This window comes from Tasmannia lanceolata, unplaced genomic scaffold (genome assembly GCF_043159265.1).
Source record: "Tasmannia lanceolata isolate RefF3 unplaced genomic scaffold, GAP_Taslan_0.1 ptg000018l, whole genome shotgun sequence".
Taxonomy (NCBI): Eukaryota; Viridiplantae; Streptophyta; class Magnoliopsida; order Canellales; family Winteraceae; genus Tasmannia; species Tasmannia lanceolata.
The window spans coordinates 38,013,156-38,030,654 of NW_027518695.1; the positions used below are offsets into that span (position 1 = coordinate 38,013,156).

The 17,499-nt window shown below is 40.3% G+C and overlaps 1 protein-coding gene and 1 long non-coding RNA gene across 2 annotated transcripts; both read right to left on the reverse strand.

Moving 5' to 3' along the window:
* Positions 1 to 3,468: 3,468 nt before the first annotated feature.
* On the reverse strand, positions 3,469 to 6,215 carry LOC143850323 (uncharacterized). The gene is made up of 2 exons (XM_077359582.1): positions 3,903 to 6,215; positions 3,469 to 3,790 (listed from the first exon to the last, which is right to left on the reverse strand). Exons 1-2 carry the CDS (start codon positions 6,213 to 6,215, stop codon positions 3,782 to 3,784), a joined length of 2,322 nt encoding a protein of 773 aa, XP_077215697.1. The 3' UTR covers positions 3,469 to 3,781.
* Positions 6,216 to 6,699: 484 nt separating this feature from the next.
* LOC143852039 (uncharacterized) lies at positions 6,700 to 13,799 on the reverse strand. The gene is made up of 2 exons (XR_013236628.1): positions 13,465 to 13,799; positions 6,700 to 7,135 (listed from the first exon to the last, which is right to left on the reverse strand). It is a non-coding gene; the product is annotated as an uncharacterized LOC143852039 (long non-coding RNA).
* Positions 13,800 to 17,499: the final 3,700 nt, after the last annotated feature.

Below are 17,499 nucleotides of genomic sequence, written 5' to 3' on the forward strand. Positions count from 1 at the left end.
TTTTATAGGCCCAAAGGGTTTGCAAAACGGTTTAAAACATTTAGGCTGCTGACTTAAAGCTCAGGTCGATCAAAGACGGCCTCCTGGTGTACTTAAGCATAATACTTTTTTAACTGATCCAGGTTTGTAGGTTCATTTAATTTTTCTCCATTTTCATTGAGGAGTCTTACGGCTTTTCCAGGCAAGACTTCATCAACGATGTAAGGACCAGACCAGTTTGGCCTGAATTTACCTCGAGGATCAAATACCGGTGCCCTGTAGGACTTTAAAACAAGATCTCCAGGCTTCAGATCTCGAACACGAACTTTCTTATTAAAAGCTCTCTCGATTCGCCTCTGATATCCCTGAATATGGTACAAGGCTCTCAACCTCTTCTCGTCTATCATATGCAGCTCATCATGTCTGGCTCTGGCCCAATCAGACTCTGGCAAGTCAGCTTCCATCATCACTCTCAAAGAGGGAATCCTTACCTCAACGGGGAGGACTGCTTCCATTCCGTACACCAAAGAATATGGAGTTACACCTGTTGAAGATCTGATCGATGTCCGATAAGCCCATAAGGCATATGGAAGCTTATTCGACCAGTCCTTATAAGTCTCAGTCATCTTGCTAATAATGACTTTAACATTCTTATTTGCTGCCTCTACAGCTCCGTTTGTTTGAGGTCTGTAAGGAGATGACTTGTGATGTCTTATTTTAAATTCTTCACATAGGTGTAACACCTCTTTCTTGAAATGCGACCCATTATCTGAAATCAGCTCGTGAGGCACTCCATATCTGCAAATAATGTTGGCACGGATGAACTTCGCAACTGTGTTCGATGTTATGGAAGCATACGAAGCGGCTTCAATCCATTTCGTAAAGTAATCAATTGCGACTAGAATATACTCATGCCCGCTCGAAGATTTCGGATAAACCTTCCCAATTATATCAATTCCCCAGACTGAAAACGGCCATGGAGAAGTCATAGAGTGCAACTCCGAAGGAGGAACATGAATAAGATTTGCATAGATTTGACACTTATGGCATTTCTTCACAAATGCGAAGCAATCTGCTTCCATTGTGGGCCAATAGAATCCAAGCCTCAAAATCTTTCTAGACAACATCTTGCCATTCATATGAGGTCCACAAACTCCCTCATGGGTCTGCTCAATAAGCTCTGCGGCTTTGTCTTCATCAACACAGAGAAGCTGTATGCCATCAAATGACCTTCTGTACAGCTCTTCACCACAAATAACGAAGTTGGCAACCAACTTCTGAAGAGTCTTCCTCTCTTTGCTTGAAGCTTCTGGAGGATGCCCTTTACCAGCAATAAAATTCTTGATATCTATATACCATGGCTTCCCATCTGGACACCTGGCTAAAATCTCTATTGCATTCACATGCGAAGGGGCCCACTGAAGTCTGACAACTAGCGGCTGAACCTCCATTGATATAGAAATGTCTAACATCGAGGCCAAAGTAGCCAAAGCGTCAGCAAAATGATTTCTGGTCCTTGACAAGTGAGTGAACGTAATGTTCTTGAACTTTCTGACCAAAGATTCCAAATAAGTGTTATAAGGGATCAATTTATCTTCTCGAGTTTTCCATTGCCCATTAATCTGGCAAATGATCAAGATAGAATCCCCAAACACATCAATATCTTGAATTTCCAAAGCTAAGGCTGCCTCTAACCCGGCGATGCAAGCTTCATACTCGGCCATATTGTTCGTACATTCAAACTGTAGCTTGATAGAAACAGGAATATACTCTTTCCGAGGGGATATAAGCACAGCTCCTACTCCTTGTCCTCGACTGTTTACAGCTCCATCAAAATACATAAGCCACTTAGTACTTGACGCTTCTTCTTCAATATCCATTATCTCTTCGTCAGGAAATTCTGCCTTCAGAAAAGCATTCTCTTCAACGGGTGCATCAGCCAACTGTTCAGCAACGACACGCCCTTTAATTGATTTCTGAGTGACATAGGTGATGTCAAACTCAGACAATAACAACAACCATCTTGCGGTTCTTCCTGTAAGGGCGGGCTTCTCAAACAAGTATTTTAGCGGATCCATCCGTGAAAGCAAAAAGATCTTGCTCGAAAGCAAATAATGTCTAAGCCGCTGGGTAGCCCAAACTAATGCTAGACATGTCTTTTCCAAAACTGTGTACTTTAACTCGTATTCCAGCATCTTCTTACTGATGTAGTAAATGGGCTTCTCCCGTTTAGACTCTGAATCTTGCTGAGCAAGCATGCAACCCATCGCTGTATCTGTGATAGACAAGTACAACAATAATGGCTGGCCTGGTGTAACTGGCGATAGGACAGGGGGCAAGGATAGACACTGCTTAACCTTTTCAAATGCCTCCTGACATTCTTCATTCCACTTCTTCGAGGAATTCTTTTTCAAAAGCTTGAAAATGGGTTCACACGTCATCGTCAGATGTGATATGAACCGTCTCAGATACTGAACTTTGCCAAGGAAACCTCGGATCTGCCTTTCTGTCTTCGGCGGCTGCATTTCTTGAATTGCCTTAATCTTTTGCGGGTCTACTTCAATCCCTCTTTCACTGACCATAAACCCTAAGAGCTTTCCTGATGTAACACCAAAGACGCACTTACTCGGATTTAGGCGAAGCTGATACTTCCTGATCCGTTCAAAGAACCTTCTCAGGGCAACAGTGTGCTCAGGTCGAGTCTTGCCTTTCACAATCATGTCATCAACATATACCTCGACCTCTTTATGGATCATATCATGTAAAAGAGTTGTAGCAGCCCTCTGATATGTAGCACCTGCATTTTTCAAACCAAACGGCATCACCCTGTAGCAGTATGTACCCCACTGAGTAATGAACGCTGTCTTCATCATGTCCTCGGGCGTCATCTTAATCTGATTGTAGCCTGAGAAACCATCCATAAAGGATAGAAGAGCATGACCAGCTGTATTATCAACCAGGAGATCAATATTGGGAAGAGGAAAGTCATCCTTAGGACTTGCCTTGTTCAGGTCTCGAAAATCGACACACATTCGAACTTTCCCGTCCTTTTTGGGCACCGGTACAATGTTTGCAAGCCATTCTGGGTATTCAACTACTTGAATGAATTTTACCTCCAACAGCTTCTTAACTTCTTCATAAACTTTCAACTCCCATTCAGTTTTGAGTTTTCGGAGCTTTTGCTTCTTTGGCTTAATACCAGGGATTAAGGGTAAGCGATGTTGAACAATTTCTTCACTTAACCCTGGCATGTCATCATATGACCAAGCAAAAACTTCCTTGAACTCTTTAAGTAAGGCGATTAATTCCTTGCGTTCTTCAGGAGATAAAGTTTTACCAATTCGAATCTCCTGAATCAAGGTTTCGTCACCTATATTCACGGTTTCAATTTCCTCTTCGAGTGGTTTTGCTCGGCGATTCTCATCCTGTTGAATCATGTATTTGATTTCAGGAGGAGTGTCGTCGGCATCCTCATCAGAGGGGGAGTCTTGATTGTTATTATTAAGATTATCAAATTCTGAAGCAGAAACAGTAGAAATAAAAGTAGAGACAGGAATGTACTCAGAAGAATTTTTTATTTCATTGAATGCTGAATCAAGTACATGAAATGATGAATCACCCACATCGGGCTTTACAATAGACTCTTGAAACAAATTTACGGACTCAACGAACATATTGACATTTATGTCAATTGACTCTGAACTATGTATGGAAATAATATCTGAATCAACGATAGAGGCAGCATCTGACTTGATCCCTCTGGAAGAAGAGGAATCATCATCGACTTCAGGAGACTCGACATTTATATTACCTGCATCAAAAGAATTATTAGAATAAACAGACTCTGAATCAAACTTAAAGACTGACGGGTACTTATGGACAACTGACTCTTTTGGAGGGACACGACTGTTTAGGAAAGTAACCTGAGGTATGACCTGAAAAGTCCAATTGGTCAATGGTTCTTCTGCCGGGATGATTAAATGGGTAGGGTTCAAAATTGAAATCCTCTGGTCGATCACAGCAATAGTCTGTGAATCTTCAAGAAACAATGAACTCAGAAGGCTCGACTCTACATGCTCTGCCCAATCAGCTTCTGACTCAACTTCTGAAATCTGCAGACCAGTCTGCTTGTCTTCCAACTGCAAATCGAAGAAAATTTCAAAGCCTGGCAACCTTTGCCCTGAACTCTCATCCAGCCAAGTCTCGGCAAAACCACAAAAAGGGACATCAGCACCTTCTTTCCTAAACCGGCCGTTCATCGTCAAACTAATCGGCGCCATTGGTAATTCTAACCCTCTGCGGCGACATTCAGCCCATTTCATCATCAGCAACCTCATTTCTTTAATTTCCTTCTTTGAGGGCTTGTACCCTAGCCCAAACAGACCATTGAAGGATTCGAACTCAGGGAATTCGGTCAAACCCTGATGGTATTTCCCCAGCCCTGCACCTGGCATGTATCCCTGTCGACGAACCATCCGAACGACATTCGAGTTTGTACTGGTCAGGAAACAAATTTCCTCATTCATAGCTTCTTTAAAGGTGATGGTAGCCACCTCTAGTGAAAATCCAGTTAAACTAACATCCTCAGACTTCTCCATTGTCAGGTCCTGAGTAATCAGTCCTACTTCCAGGTCCGGGTCTCCCTTTACGGTTACCACTCCGTTTTTACGAAGAAATTTCAGCTTTTGGTGAAGAGAGGAAGGAACAACCCCGAACTTGTGCAACCAGGGGCGCCCAAGTAACAGCAAAAATGAGGCTTTGATGTCCAAAACCTGGAATTCTATTTCGAAGTCTTCTCCTCCGATTTGTATCTCAGTTACTAGGGTTCCGATCACATCTCGGCGAGTACCATCGTATGCCAGAATACCCTGTTCAGATGGGATGAAATCCGCAGGACCAAATCCAAGAGTTGTTGCAGTACTCAACGGGCATACATTCAGAGCAGAGCCATTATCAACCAATACCTCTGGTACTCTCTTCTTGTTGCAAACTACTGTGATTTTCAGAGATTTGGTGTGGTCTCGGCCCTCAGAAGGCAGATCGTCGTCAGTGAAAGATAAAGTCTTAGACACTCTTGTCATGGCAACCAAGCTTACCAGCTCATCAGGAGTAGTGTCTACAGAGACTTGTGCTGAGTTAAGCTCTTGAAGGACTAATTTTCTGTGCTTAGATGAGGCCATGAGTAAACCCCATACAGAAATATTAGCCTGAGTCTTTTTCAACTGCTTTAACAAGCTCTCTTCTTCTTCATCGGCGCTGACCTTACTGACCTTATTCTGTCTCTGGTTTTCAGCATTTCGTGCAACCTCTGCAGGATTTTCAACACACAATTCTTGAGGCTTGAATACACGCCCACCACGGGTCATGTGACGCATCTCGTCACAATGGTTATCCAACAACAATAACTCATCTTCTTCAAAGTCCTCAGCCCTTAAGACATAAGGAGCTGCCCTTGCATTTCCGACACTGTCAGTCTGAAATACACAAGGCTGGGATGATGATGACTCAGCAACTTCGTCATCAACGAAGGAAATCACATAACGTTCTCTCCTTTCTACTGCCTCCAGCTCCCTATCATCAAACTTCATGACAGAGGTTTTTTCTGTTGTAATGGCACAAATGAGGTTTGCTGGATCAAGCAGAGGTTCGTCAGTAAAGATGGCGTTGGTAGTAGGAGGAGGCATGGCATGATGGTTAGGAAGTGGGTTTTGAGTGACGTTTGGTCTCTCCACTGCCAACTCATTTTTGTCAATCATGTTTTGGATGGCATGCTTCAAGGCTAAACAATTCTCAGTCAAATGCCCTGGACCTCTGTGATATTCACAGTACTGATCCGTCTTCCAGAATGTGGGTAAGGGATTGGGTGGAGGTTTGATATCTGGGAGCCGGATCTTCCTGTCTTTCATAAGCCTTTTGAATATCATTATTATCGGATATGGAAGAGGATCAAACTTTCTGTCATATGCAATTCTCCTTGGAGCAGTCTCTGCAGCAACTCTGGCCACAGGCCTGGTATAACTGACAGCATGAATTTCTTTGGACTGGACCATAGGTCTTTTCCCGTCTCGGATTTCAGAAGAAACCTTGGCTCTCAAGCCTTTTGTTATGGCATCTTCTGTCTGAGTACCCGTCTTGATTAAATGGTCAAAGCTCGGGTAATGCTGAGGAGCAAGAAAATGAAAATACGTGGGAGACAAACTCTTCAGAACCAGCTTTATCTGCTCTGATTCAGTCATTTTCTGGCTTAGCTGAGCAGATTTGTGTCTCCAGCGCCTGATAAAGAAAGTGAAGGTCTCTTGAGGACCTTGCTTTAGCTGTTTTAGGTCTCTCTTCGTGACCTCAATACCCTCTTCCATTGAGAATTGCTCTATCAGTTTCTCCGAAATATCTTCCAGGGTTCTCACCTCCTCGGGCTTTAACCTTAGAAACCACTTCTTTGCGATCCCAATCAAAGAAATCGGGAATAACTGGGCCATCTGCTCACGGCTCAGACCATACTGCTGGGACAAAATGATAAACCACCTCATGTGGTTACGCGGACACCCGGTTCCGTCATATTTGTCATAATCAGGAGCTTTGAAGTTGGGCGGTAAAGAAACTGTTGAAGATAGTATTAATTCAGATACGTCAAATTTCTTGGGTCCCTGGACTCTCATCTGCTCCATCTCATGAGCCATCTTGCTGAACTTTTCAAACATTTCCTTCTCAAATTTTTCAAATTTTTCTTTTTCTCTATCAACCTCTGGAGCACAATACTCTGCAGCATACTGATCATCATCTAAATTCACCTCGAAAGACTGGATAACGGGTCTATGCGACTCCGGAGCTGGAACATGAGAAGGCTGAAGTACGGGCCTAGACGTGGAAGTCTTATCACTTATCTGTGTTTTCATGTTTGCCATTTCTTCTTTCATTCCTGCCATGTCTCGGGTGAGGTTTTTCATCATCTCTTGCATGCTCATTAAAAGTTCAGTTGTGTCTGCCATTTGATTTACTTCAAAGGAACCGGAAGACTCTGGTGAAGAAGGTGAGTGTACTGCGGATGGCACAGGAGAATCAAAATGACGAACAAGTCTAGACACTGAAGTAGGTCTAGACCAGGCAGGCTTAGCTTGGGAGTCTTTTTTAGGAGCGATGGTTGCTATCTTTCAGAATCCTGATTGGAAGTTAACAAACTAGATTAATTGATTGACAAATGAAATAAAAGAGTTTGTACCAATAGAGACAAAAGTAAAAACAAACATCCTTTGTATTGATTATACTGGCGGCAATCGGTTACAATGTAAAAATGCTGAAAACCCTGAATCATTGACTGTAAAAAAATTCTTTGAACAAATGAAAACAATAAAATGACAATCTTGATCCAAAGATCCTCATGGTTCATTAATTCGAGCTCTTCGGTTTGCAGGCTCCCCAAATTCTCTTCCCTTTCGAAGTTTAGACATGAAAATAGATCTCCTCTCCGTGATTTTGTTTCTCCAGGCAGCTACTATGGATGCAATGAGATCAGGAGTAAGGTCTTCACAACAAGGTGGTGTGATAACCTTAGGAGGACACAAGATTCCAATAATCTGAGAAGGGAAACACAAAGGTGCATAGAAAGATGATTTTTCTAAACCCATAAGATGGACAAATGAGTATGGGCAAGTACTGGTAACAATTTGTGGACATGATTGACTCACCCAACGAATTTGGCTTTCCTTTATGGTCTGCAACCAATGGTGCCATTCTTTAAGCTGAGATTGCTTAATCTTGGTCTTCCAGGAATGAAGACTTTTAAGGGTGTACTCAATGCGGTTCTGTGGCTGAAGGATAGTGAGTTTCTCACATAGCCACACATATAACAGCTTGGCGCAGCCGAAAAAGTTATCCTGTACCTTTTTACTAGCAATAACGTCTAAGCCATAAAAGGTTTCAGCTAGCATTGTAGGGACAGGATTTCTCCCCTCATTTATCTGATCTACAATTGTTAACAAGGTGAAAGGAGCAGCACTAGAATCTCTACGAAGAACATGACGTGCAAAGACAGCAAAGACTAAGGCATTACGTCGACACTTCTGAAAACGGGAGTCAGTAGGATCGACGTTTTGAGAAAACAGTTCAATGAGGGTTTGAAATTGCACATTTTTCTCAGTTAAGCAAGGCAGAGTTTTCACGATCTTATTTTCAAAAAGTTTGTAAAAAAGATCATGAGGGGAGTCTGTGCTTGAAGGTCGGATCCAGAGTCCCTCGGGAGGAAGCTTTAACAAGGCACACCAGTCCTCAAATATAGGACAGAGTTGAAAAGACCCGAATCGGAAAACATGGAAAACAGGATCCCAACATTTAGCAGCTGCTTGAAGAAACTTCCAATTTATGCCACGACTATTCAGATGAGTAAATGAACCGATGAAACGCTCAGTGATACTCCATTCTTCACACCTTAGCGGAAAAGATTTAATAGTCTCGGCTATCCACTTGTCTAACAGATTGTTCGCCATGATCAGACCTGACACTCAGATAGAACAAGATGATAAGGAAGGGAAGATAACCTTTAAGTGATCAATAGGAATAAGCTTGACAATCTGGGACATGGAATTTTTTCATCAAAGATGAGTGATCACACATCTTTGATCAAACCCTATAATCAACAGATCAAGGACTAAACCTGGCCAAGATAATGGCGACCAAAAAGCCACTGACTAGACTTAGATCTGAATAACGGAATGGATATAACTGATTGAATTAAATAAAGAATCTCTGACTAAGAGGAGAACCATAATATACATAATCAGTATATATATAGATATATACACATACACACAAATCCTAACCAGGGGCACCAGCCCTAAATCTAATCTAGCGGAGTCGAGAAAATCTCGACTCAAGACAGACTGATGAGTGTGCTAGGACCGTGTTGTAGCCACGCAAGGTGAGCTACTCTAGTCTACAGATGGGACAAAGCTCCTAACTCTAGGCTCCACATGTGTAAGCAACACATGTTCGACCCTATATGAATGCAATCTCGAAACGGGTACTTCCTAGTTGGGCTTTACTAGGTTAGTAAGTATATATAATATATATAAAACAAAGTAGGGCTCCAGACTCAATCTATCGGGTACTATGCGTATGAAACATACTTAACATGTATAACACAAGTACGCCCCATGTTATACATAGTATGTTTCATTGCTCATCGGCTGCTGTAGACAAAAGTACGCCCAATGTCTACGGCTGCAGCACCGGCGCATAGCTTGGAAATAGATTCAACAGTACCATCAGGATAAAGATATCCCAGTCGGGCACGCATTGAATCTATCCCGTGGAACCAAGAAGGAAAAACAATGAAAGAAATAACAATTATGATAATGCATGATGTGTAGTGTGTGAATCCCTCATTTTAATTACGCGCCTATCTGGTGCCCCTGGATTCTAACGATAAAGTTCCCATTTAAAATGATTTTAGCTCAAATTTCTTCAAAGTTAGTAAAAATGGCATTTTTATAGAGTTAGGCAATGTTTCAAAAAAAACTCCCCAGCAGAGTCGCCAGCCTGTGGACCCCGATCCGAGAGAAGAAATGAGAAGGTGAGGGAACAGGCCCCCTACACCATCCTCTGGATCATCCACGTGAATGAGAGCTCTGCCAAGGAACTCTCAAAACGGATGCCACCCTCATAGCATATCACGAGTGGCGATGTAAAAAGAAAGAGATATGTCTTGATCCGGAACCGAAGTTCAAAATCGAGACATACCTAAAATAAACTCAGAGTCGCCATCCATGGACATGCCATGGAACCCTAAAATCAAATCCTCTGTGCAATGGATAACCAGAAATATATATGGGTTCGTGCCTGGTTACGAATGGAGAAGGTCTGAGAGCACCCCCAATTCGTCCGAGTGCAAGCACTTGGTCTCTTATGCCATTTTCATTAACTCTAAAGAAGTTGGGTAAAAATCATGTGAAATGGGAACAATCCTCAGGAATCGTCTACCTAAGCATGCATTTCCTGAGAATGAAGAAATAAACACATAAAATGAAATGAAAAATGTGTCACCTAAGCAAAGCTAGGTTATGAGTGACATGCCTAATGGGTGTCTAAGTTTCTGGTGGACACACACATGCAAGCTACAACCAAAGGTATAGTATCAGTACAAGAAAGTAAGAAAACACATCAAAACATGAGATACAAATCTATGCTATATATGACAGGACAAGTCCTAACTCTAATGCAGGACTGGACTCGGACCAGAATGGCCATCCATCCTAGCTGCGCTACGTATCCCGGCCTCGGGAAGAATCGGAGCCCACGTAGTTCGATGCCCTATTCTAAGCTAGGATGCCTAAGACACCTAGACCTTTATCCTAGACTCGATCTAAAAGACCGGACTAGTTATTAAAGTTTCTTACACAATTATTTAAATTCCGGTAAATTGTGAATTTTAGGACACCCTATATGCCCTAACTAAATGTAGGTTAGCCCTGGGCTAATGCAGGTGGTTCCTACAACCTATGTGTAACTAGGCCGTGCATCCTAAGGAAAACTATGGGCTGACTATATGCCTAATCTAGCCATCGGTTCGACTAGATGTCTGACCGATCGACTCGAGGCCTCCTAACTCTAGAGACACTCACACGACAAGACATACCATATCAATACCAATCAAGACAAACTCTTAACTCTAGAACACAACCTAAACAGCTAGGACATACTCCTAACTCTAGAGGAAGATCTTTTTGAAAATGGTTTGAATATTTTTGTAATTTTTAAAGATTAAAAATGTTTATTTTTTAAGGTTTGGCTGGACTTAGGATGTGGATCCTGAGCTGCACTACGTACCCTGTTGAAAGGGATCAAGCCAACGTAGTTCGGAACGAACTTTCAAACTACGCTTATAAAAGAAACACTCAACACTTTAGATTTATTTTATTTTTTTTTAGTTTTTTTATATTTTCAAATGTTTTTGATAGTTTTAAAGTTTTCAAATGTTTTTGAGTTTTAAATTTCTAATGTTTTTGGATTTTAAAGCTTTTCCAATGCTCTAAACCTTTAAATGTTTTCAATCTTAAAGGGAACACGCGAGAACAACCACAAACTAGGGCAAAGCCCTAAAACCAAAAGGGGAAACCCCGAACAAGCAACTAACGCCTCAAAGAGACGATCCACAACAAGAAACTGGCGTCTCAAAGAGACAAACCACAACAAGAAAGATAGCGTCCCAAGAAGAGAGAAAAACGATCCAAGATCCCAAGCAAGCAAAGCTCTAATAAGACTGAGTTAGCCTCTAATCAAAGCGAAGTAATCAACAACTCTAAAGGAGAAACTCCGAACTAACAACACTAAAGAGGGAGAATAAATGAGTCAGAGACTCTCTAATAACACTATCGAGTCAAAGACTCACTCTAAAAGAGGAGGCTACTCTAACATGAGGCTAAGTAAGCCTCCTAAAGGGGAAACTGTCTACATGAGACAAGGCTTGTCTCCGAGACACAAATGACGTAAAAAAGAATAAGAGACCCTGCGCATATTTGGCAAAGGTAAAACACCCAGCCGGGCCGGACAGCTACCTAGCCCTAGGGTGCAACAAATGTGCAACCAGATACCCATATAGGATAGGGGTATGAAGCCAAGCCGAGTAGGGTGTTCTCCCAAAACCAAACGACGCACAAAGAGGAGGTTTAGCAAGAGAAAGAGACTGGGCAAGTCTCCTATACACAGAGGTAGGATAGAGAAAAAAAACTAGCAAGACTAGGCAAGTCTCCTATATACAAATGAGGGGTATGCTACTTGGACTGAGCAAGTCCCCTAAGGATGGGCTTGGGCTAGCACCTTCATCGCCCCAATATAAGCATTAAAATTGATATAGGCTCCAAACAATTTTTAAAAAAAAGAAAAGGTGAAATTTCCACCCAATATGTAATTCTCTTCAAAAAATGGTCAAAATGCCAAACAAATCATGGGAATGATTCAATATGTGATTTCTGACTTGCTAGCATGCTCATCATATCCCAATACAAGCATTAGAACTATATAGGCTCAAAACAATCTAAAAAAAATGAAATCTCCATTCAACATGTAATTTTCAACAAAAATTGTAAAAAATGCCAAACAAATCATGAGAATGATTCAATATATAATTTAAAACTTGCTACCAAGCTCAAACATCCAAAACAATTATTAAAATTGAATTGAGCTCAAGTTATCCATGATTTTCAAGAAATAGCACAATTATGACATATAATGTGAAAAATGCAACTTTGCACTTACTTTTGGACCCCTCAAACATCAAAACCATAAAAAATACTACTAATCAAAATTGTAGATCTCATCATAAGAAACATTCTCTCAGTTGACCACTTTGTTTGGATCTGGCCAGAAGTGGTCGGAAAATGGCTTCTTCCGATCCATCGCCATTAAAGGACATATTAGTGTTTTAACTGAAAGTTCGGGCTCAGTTTTGACTCTTAAAACATTGCTTCTGGAAAAATTCACTCAAGGACAAAGTATTAGAAAATCTCTTGAATAACATTTTTTCTTTGTATGGCTTCGGACGAAACAGACCTGGAGTAGTCTAAAAATGGCCAACAAGCTGCTGTTGTAGAAATGACATTGTTTTCAGAAAAACTGAAGCTTGCAAGTCGTTTTTGACATATTAAAAAGCATTTATGGAAAACTTTGATCAATAAGGAAGTTTTAGGAAATACTATAACGAACACTTTTCCAGTTCACAGTTTTGAACAATTCTAAGCAGTAGCAGTCCAAAAGTTTCTCGACACAGTAATTTCTAATACACAACAAAAACATCAATTAAAGGACATATTAGTGTTTTAACTGAAAGTTCGGGCTCCGTTTTGACACTTAAAACATTGATTCTGGAAAACTTCACACAAGGACAAAGTATTAGAAAATCTCTTGAATAACATTTTTTCTTTGTATGGCTTCGGGCGAAACAGACCTGGAATAGCCTAAAAATGGCCAACAAGCTGCTGTTGCAGAAATGACATTGTTTTTAGAAAAACTGAAGCTTGCAAGTCGTTTTTGACATGTTAAAAAGCATTTATGGAAAAATTTGATCAATAAGAAAGTTTTAGGAAATACTATAACGAACACTTTTCCAGTTCACAGTTTTGAACAATTCTAAGCAGTAGCAGTCCAAAAGTTTCACGACACAGTAATTTCTAATACACTTAACAAAAACATCATTATGGACTGAAAATTTTAAACGGGCATAACTCTCTCGTCTTTTGGCCAAATTTGGGCTGCCATATGTCGAATTGACCGGTTTGACGAGATCTACAAGATTGAGATGTTTAATTTTGAAAATTTTGAGCATTTGAGGTCGAAAAATAAAATAAAAAAAAAATAAAAATAAAAAATCAGAACTAAGGATCACTATACCTAGGAAACACACATACACATTCAGAGACACATACATCTATTTGTAGACATGCGCATATATATCTGCAAATAAGTACATATCCATATACATCCATTGTATTGACATACCTGATGTAGATAATTCCCTGAGTTCCAGTAGAGCCAAATGAAGGAACTGTAATTGTGCTATTGACGGAAAGATGGTTGGGATTCGACCAGAGTTGTCGAAGTCCACCCGATTGCCGGAGATCGGTGGGATGATCGGCGATGGAGGAGAAAGTGAAGGTGGAGGGAGGAGATGGGATTGAAGTAGAAGATGGTGGTAGGAGAAGAAAATCTCCAAACCCTCTCCCTCTCTCTGTGTTTCTCTCTCTCTCTCTCTCTCTCTCTCTCTTTTTCTCTCTTTTCTTTCTTTCTGTTTCTCTCTTCTTCTTTTTTCTTTCTTTCCTCTTCTTTTTTTTCTTTTTTCCTTTTCTTTTTCTCTCCCCAAACACCTCTCTACACTCTTCTTTTATAGTTGAAAATCTCAGATCTAGATCTGAGATTTTCTCCCAAAATCTCAGATCCAGATCTGAGATTCTCAAAATATCAGATCCAGATCTGAGATTCTCAAAATCTCAGATCCAGATCTGAGTTTTCCCAAAATCTCAGATCCAGATCTGAGATTCCCAAAATATCAGATCTAGATCTGAGATTCTCAAAATCTCAGATCCAGATCTGAGATTCTTAAAATCTCGGATCTAGATCTGAGACTCCCAAAATCTCAGATCAAAAAAAAAAAAAAAAAAAAAAAAAAAAAAAAAAAAAAAAAACGAAAATGATAATAATAATAATAATAATAAATGATATATATGCCTCCCTTTTCCATGGACAACCACCTTTAAGATGATTCACCCCCCTTTTTAGATTACACTATGTAGATTACACTATGCTTCCTACATTGCTCGTCTTATTTGACAAATCGGCTTGGATTTTGATGAAATTTGGCGGGGGCCTTGGTGAGACCCTACCCTAATTCGCAATGTAATTTGAGATCTTAGCTTAGTGATTGGATGGGGTTTTGCTTGAACACCGCAAGCTTGGGTCTGGTCAAAATGGGGTGTCTACACAAGTATCTTAAGAGTTATGATGGAAATAGTTAAACTCGCGCTTTGGTCTAGCAGTTTACAGACCTGCTTCCGATTCATTCACCATAAGTCACTCAATTCGACTCGGAATTTATTCAAATTCATGCCATTTGGAAGATGTCGAAGAGTAGCTGAAAACGAAAGAAACGGAGACGAAAAACTCCAAGTATTTTAAGAGTTATGATAGAAATAGTTAGACTCGCGCTTTCGCCTAGCAGTTTACAGACCTACCTCCGATTTAATGACCACAACTCACTCAATTGAACATGTAATTCAATGAAATTTGTTGCATTTCGAAAGAGTCGAAGTGTAGTTTAAAACAGAAAAAACGGAGATGAAAAACTACTTGTATTTTGAGAGTTATGATGGAAATAGTTAGATTCGCGCTTTGGTCTAGCAGTTTGCAGACATACCTCCGATTGAATGACCATAACTCACTCAATTCAACCCGGAATTCATTGAAATTTATTCCATTTCGAAGGAGTCGAAGTGTAATCTAAAACGGAAGAAACAGAGATGAAAAAGTCCTAGTATTTTGAGAGTTATGACGGAAATAGTTAGACTCGCGCTTTGGTCTAGCAGTTTACAGACGTACGTCCGGTTGATTGACCATAACTCAGTCAATTCAACTCGGAATTGAGTCAAATTCATGCCATTTCGAAGATGTCGAAGTGTAGTTGAAAACATTAGAAACGGAGATGAAAAACTCCAAGTATTTTAAGAGTTATGACGGAAATAGTTAGACTCGCCCTTTCGCCTAGCAGTTTACAGACCTATCTCCGATTGAATGACCATAACTCACTCAATTCAACCCGGAATTAATTGAAATTTGTTCCATTTCGAATGAGTAGAAGTGTAGTTTAAAAAGAAAGAAACGGAGGTTAAAAAAGCCAAGTATTTCGGGAGTTATGATGGAAATAGTTAGACTCGCACTTTAGTGTAGCAGTTTACAGACCTACCTCCGATTGATTGACCATAACTCTGTCAATTCAACTCGGAATTTAGTCAAATTCATGCCGTTTCGAAGATGTCGAAGTGTAGTTGAAAACATAAGAAACGGAGATGAAAAACTCCAAGTATTTTAAGAGTTACGATGGAAATAGTTAGACTCGCGCTTTCGCCTAGCAGTTTACTGACCTACCTCCGATTGAATGACCATAACCCACTCAATTCAACTCGGAATTCATTGAAATTCGTTCCATTACGAAGGAGTCGAAAGTGTAGCTGAAAACGGAAGAAACGGAGATGAAAACTCCAAGTATTTTGAGAGTTATGGTGGAAATAGTTAGACTCGTGTTTTCGCCTAGCAGTTTACAGACCTACCTCCGATTGAATGACCATAAGTCACTAAATTCAACTCGGATTTCATTGAAATTTGTTTCATTTCGAAGGAGTCGAAGTGTAGTTTATAACGGAAGAAACGGAGATGCAAAAAGCCAAGTATTTTGAGAGTTATGGTGGAAATAGTTAGACTCGCACTTTGGTCTAGGAGTTTACAGACCTACCTCCGATTGATTGACCATAACTCACTCAATTCAACTCAGAATTGAATCAAATTCATGCCATTGCGAAGATGTCGAAGTGTAGTTGGAAATGGAGATGAAAAACTCCAAGTAATTTAAGAGTTATGATGGACATAGTTAGACTCGCGCTTTCGCCTAGCAGTTTACTGACCTACCTCCGATTGAATGACCATAACCCACTCAATTCAACTCGGAATTCATTGAAATTCGTTCCATTACGAAGGAGTCGAAAGTGTAGCTGAAAACGGAAGAAACGGAGATGAAAACTCCAAGTATTTTGAGAGTTATGGTGGAAATAGTTAGACTCGTGTTTTCGCCTAGCAGTTTACAGACCTACCTCCGATTGAATGACCATAAGTCACTAAAATTCAACTCGGAATTCATTGAACTTTGTTCCATTTAGAAAGAGTCGAAGTGTAGTTTAAAACAGAAGAAACGGAGATAAAAAAAACCAAGTATTTTGAGATTTATGGTGGAAATTGTTAGACTCGCACTTTGGTCTAGCAGTTTACAGACATACCTCCGATTTATTGACTATAACTCACTCAATTCAACTCGAAATTGATTCAAATTCATGCAATTTCGAAGATGTCGAAGTGAAGTTGAAAACGGAAGAAACGGAGATGAAACACTCCAAGTATTTTAAGAGTTATGATGGAAATAGTTGGACTCTTGCTTTCGCCTAGCAGTTTACAGACCTACCTCAGATTGAATGACCATAACTCACTCAATTCAACCCGGATTTCATTGAAATTTGTTCCATTTCGAAGGAGTCGAAGTGTAGTTTAAAACAGAAGAAACGGAGATGCAAAAAGCCAAGTATTTTGAGAGTTATGGTAGAAATAGTTACACTCGCACTTTGGTCTAGCAGTTTACAGACCTACCTCCGATTGAATGACCATAACTCACTCAATTCAACCCGGAATTCAATTAAATTTATTCCATTTCGAAGGAGTCGAAGTGTAGTCTAAAACAGAAGAAACAGAGATGAAAAAGTCCTAGTATTTTGAGAGTTATGACGGAAATAGTTAGACTCGCGCTTTGGTCTAGCAGTTTATAGACCTACGTCCGGTTGATTGACCATAACTCAGTCAATTCAACTCGGAATTGAGTCAAATTCATGCCATTTCGAAGATGTCGAAGTGTAGTTGAAAACATTAGAAACGGAGATGAAAAACTCCAAGTATTTTAAGAGTTATGACGGAAATAGTTAGACTCGCCCTTTCGCCTAGCAGTTTACAGACCTATCTCTGATTGAATGACCATAACTCACTCAATTCAACCCGGAATTAATTGAAATTTGTTCCATTTCGAATGAGTAGAAGTGTAGTTTAAAAAGAAAGAAACGGAGGTTAAAAAAGCCAAGTATTTCGGGAGTTATGATGGAAATAGTTAGAGTCGCACTTTAGTGTAGCAGTTTACAGACCTACCTCCGATTGATTGACCATAACTCAGTCAATTCAACTCGGAATTTAGTCAAATTCATGTCGTTTCGAAGATGTCGAAGTGTAGTT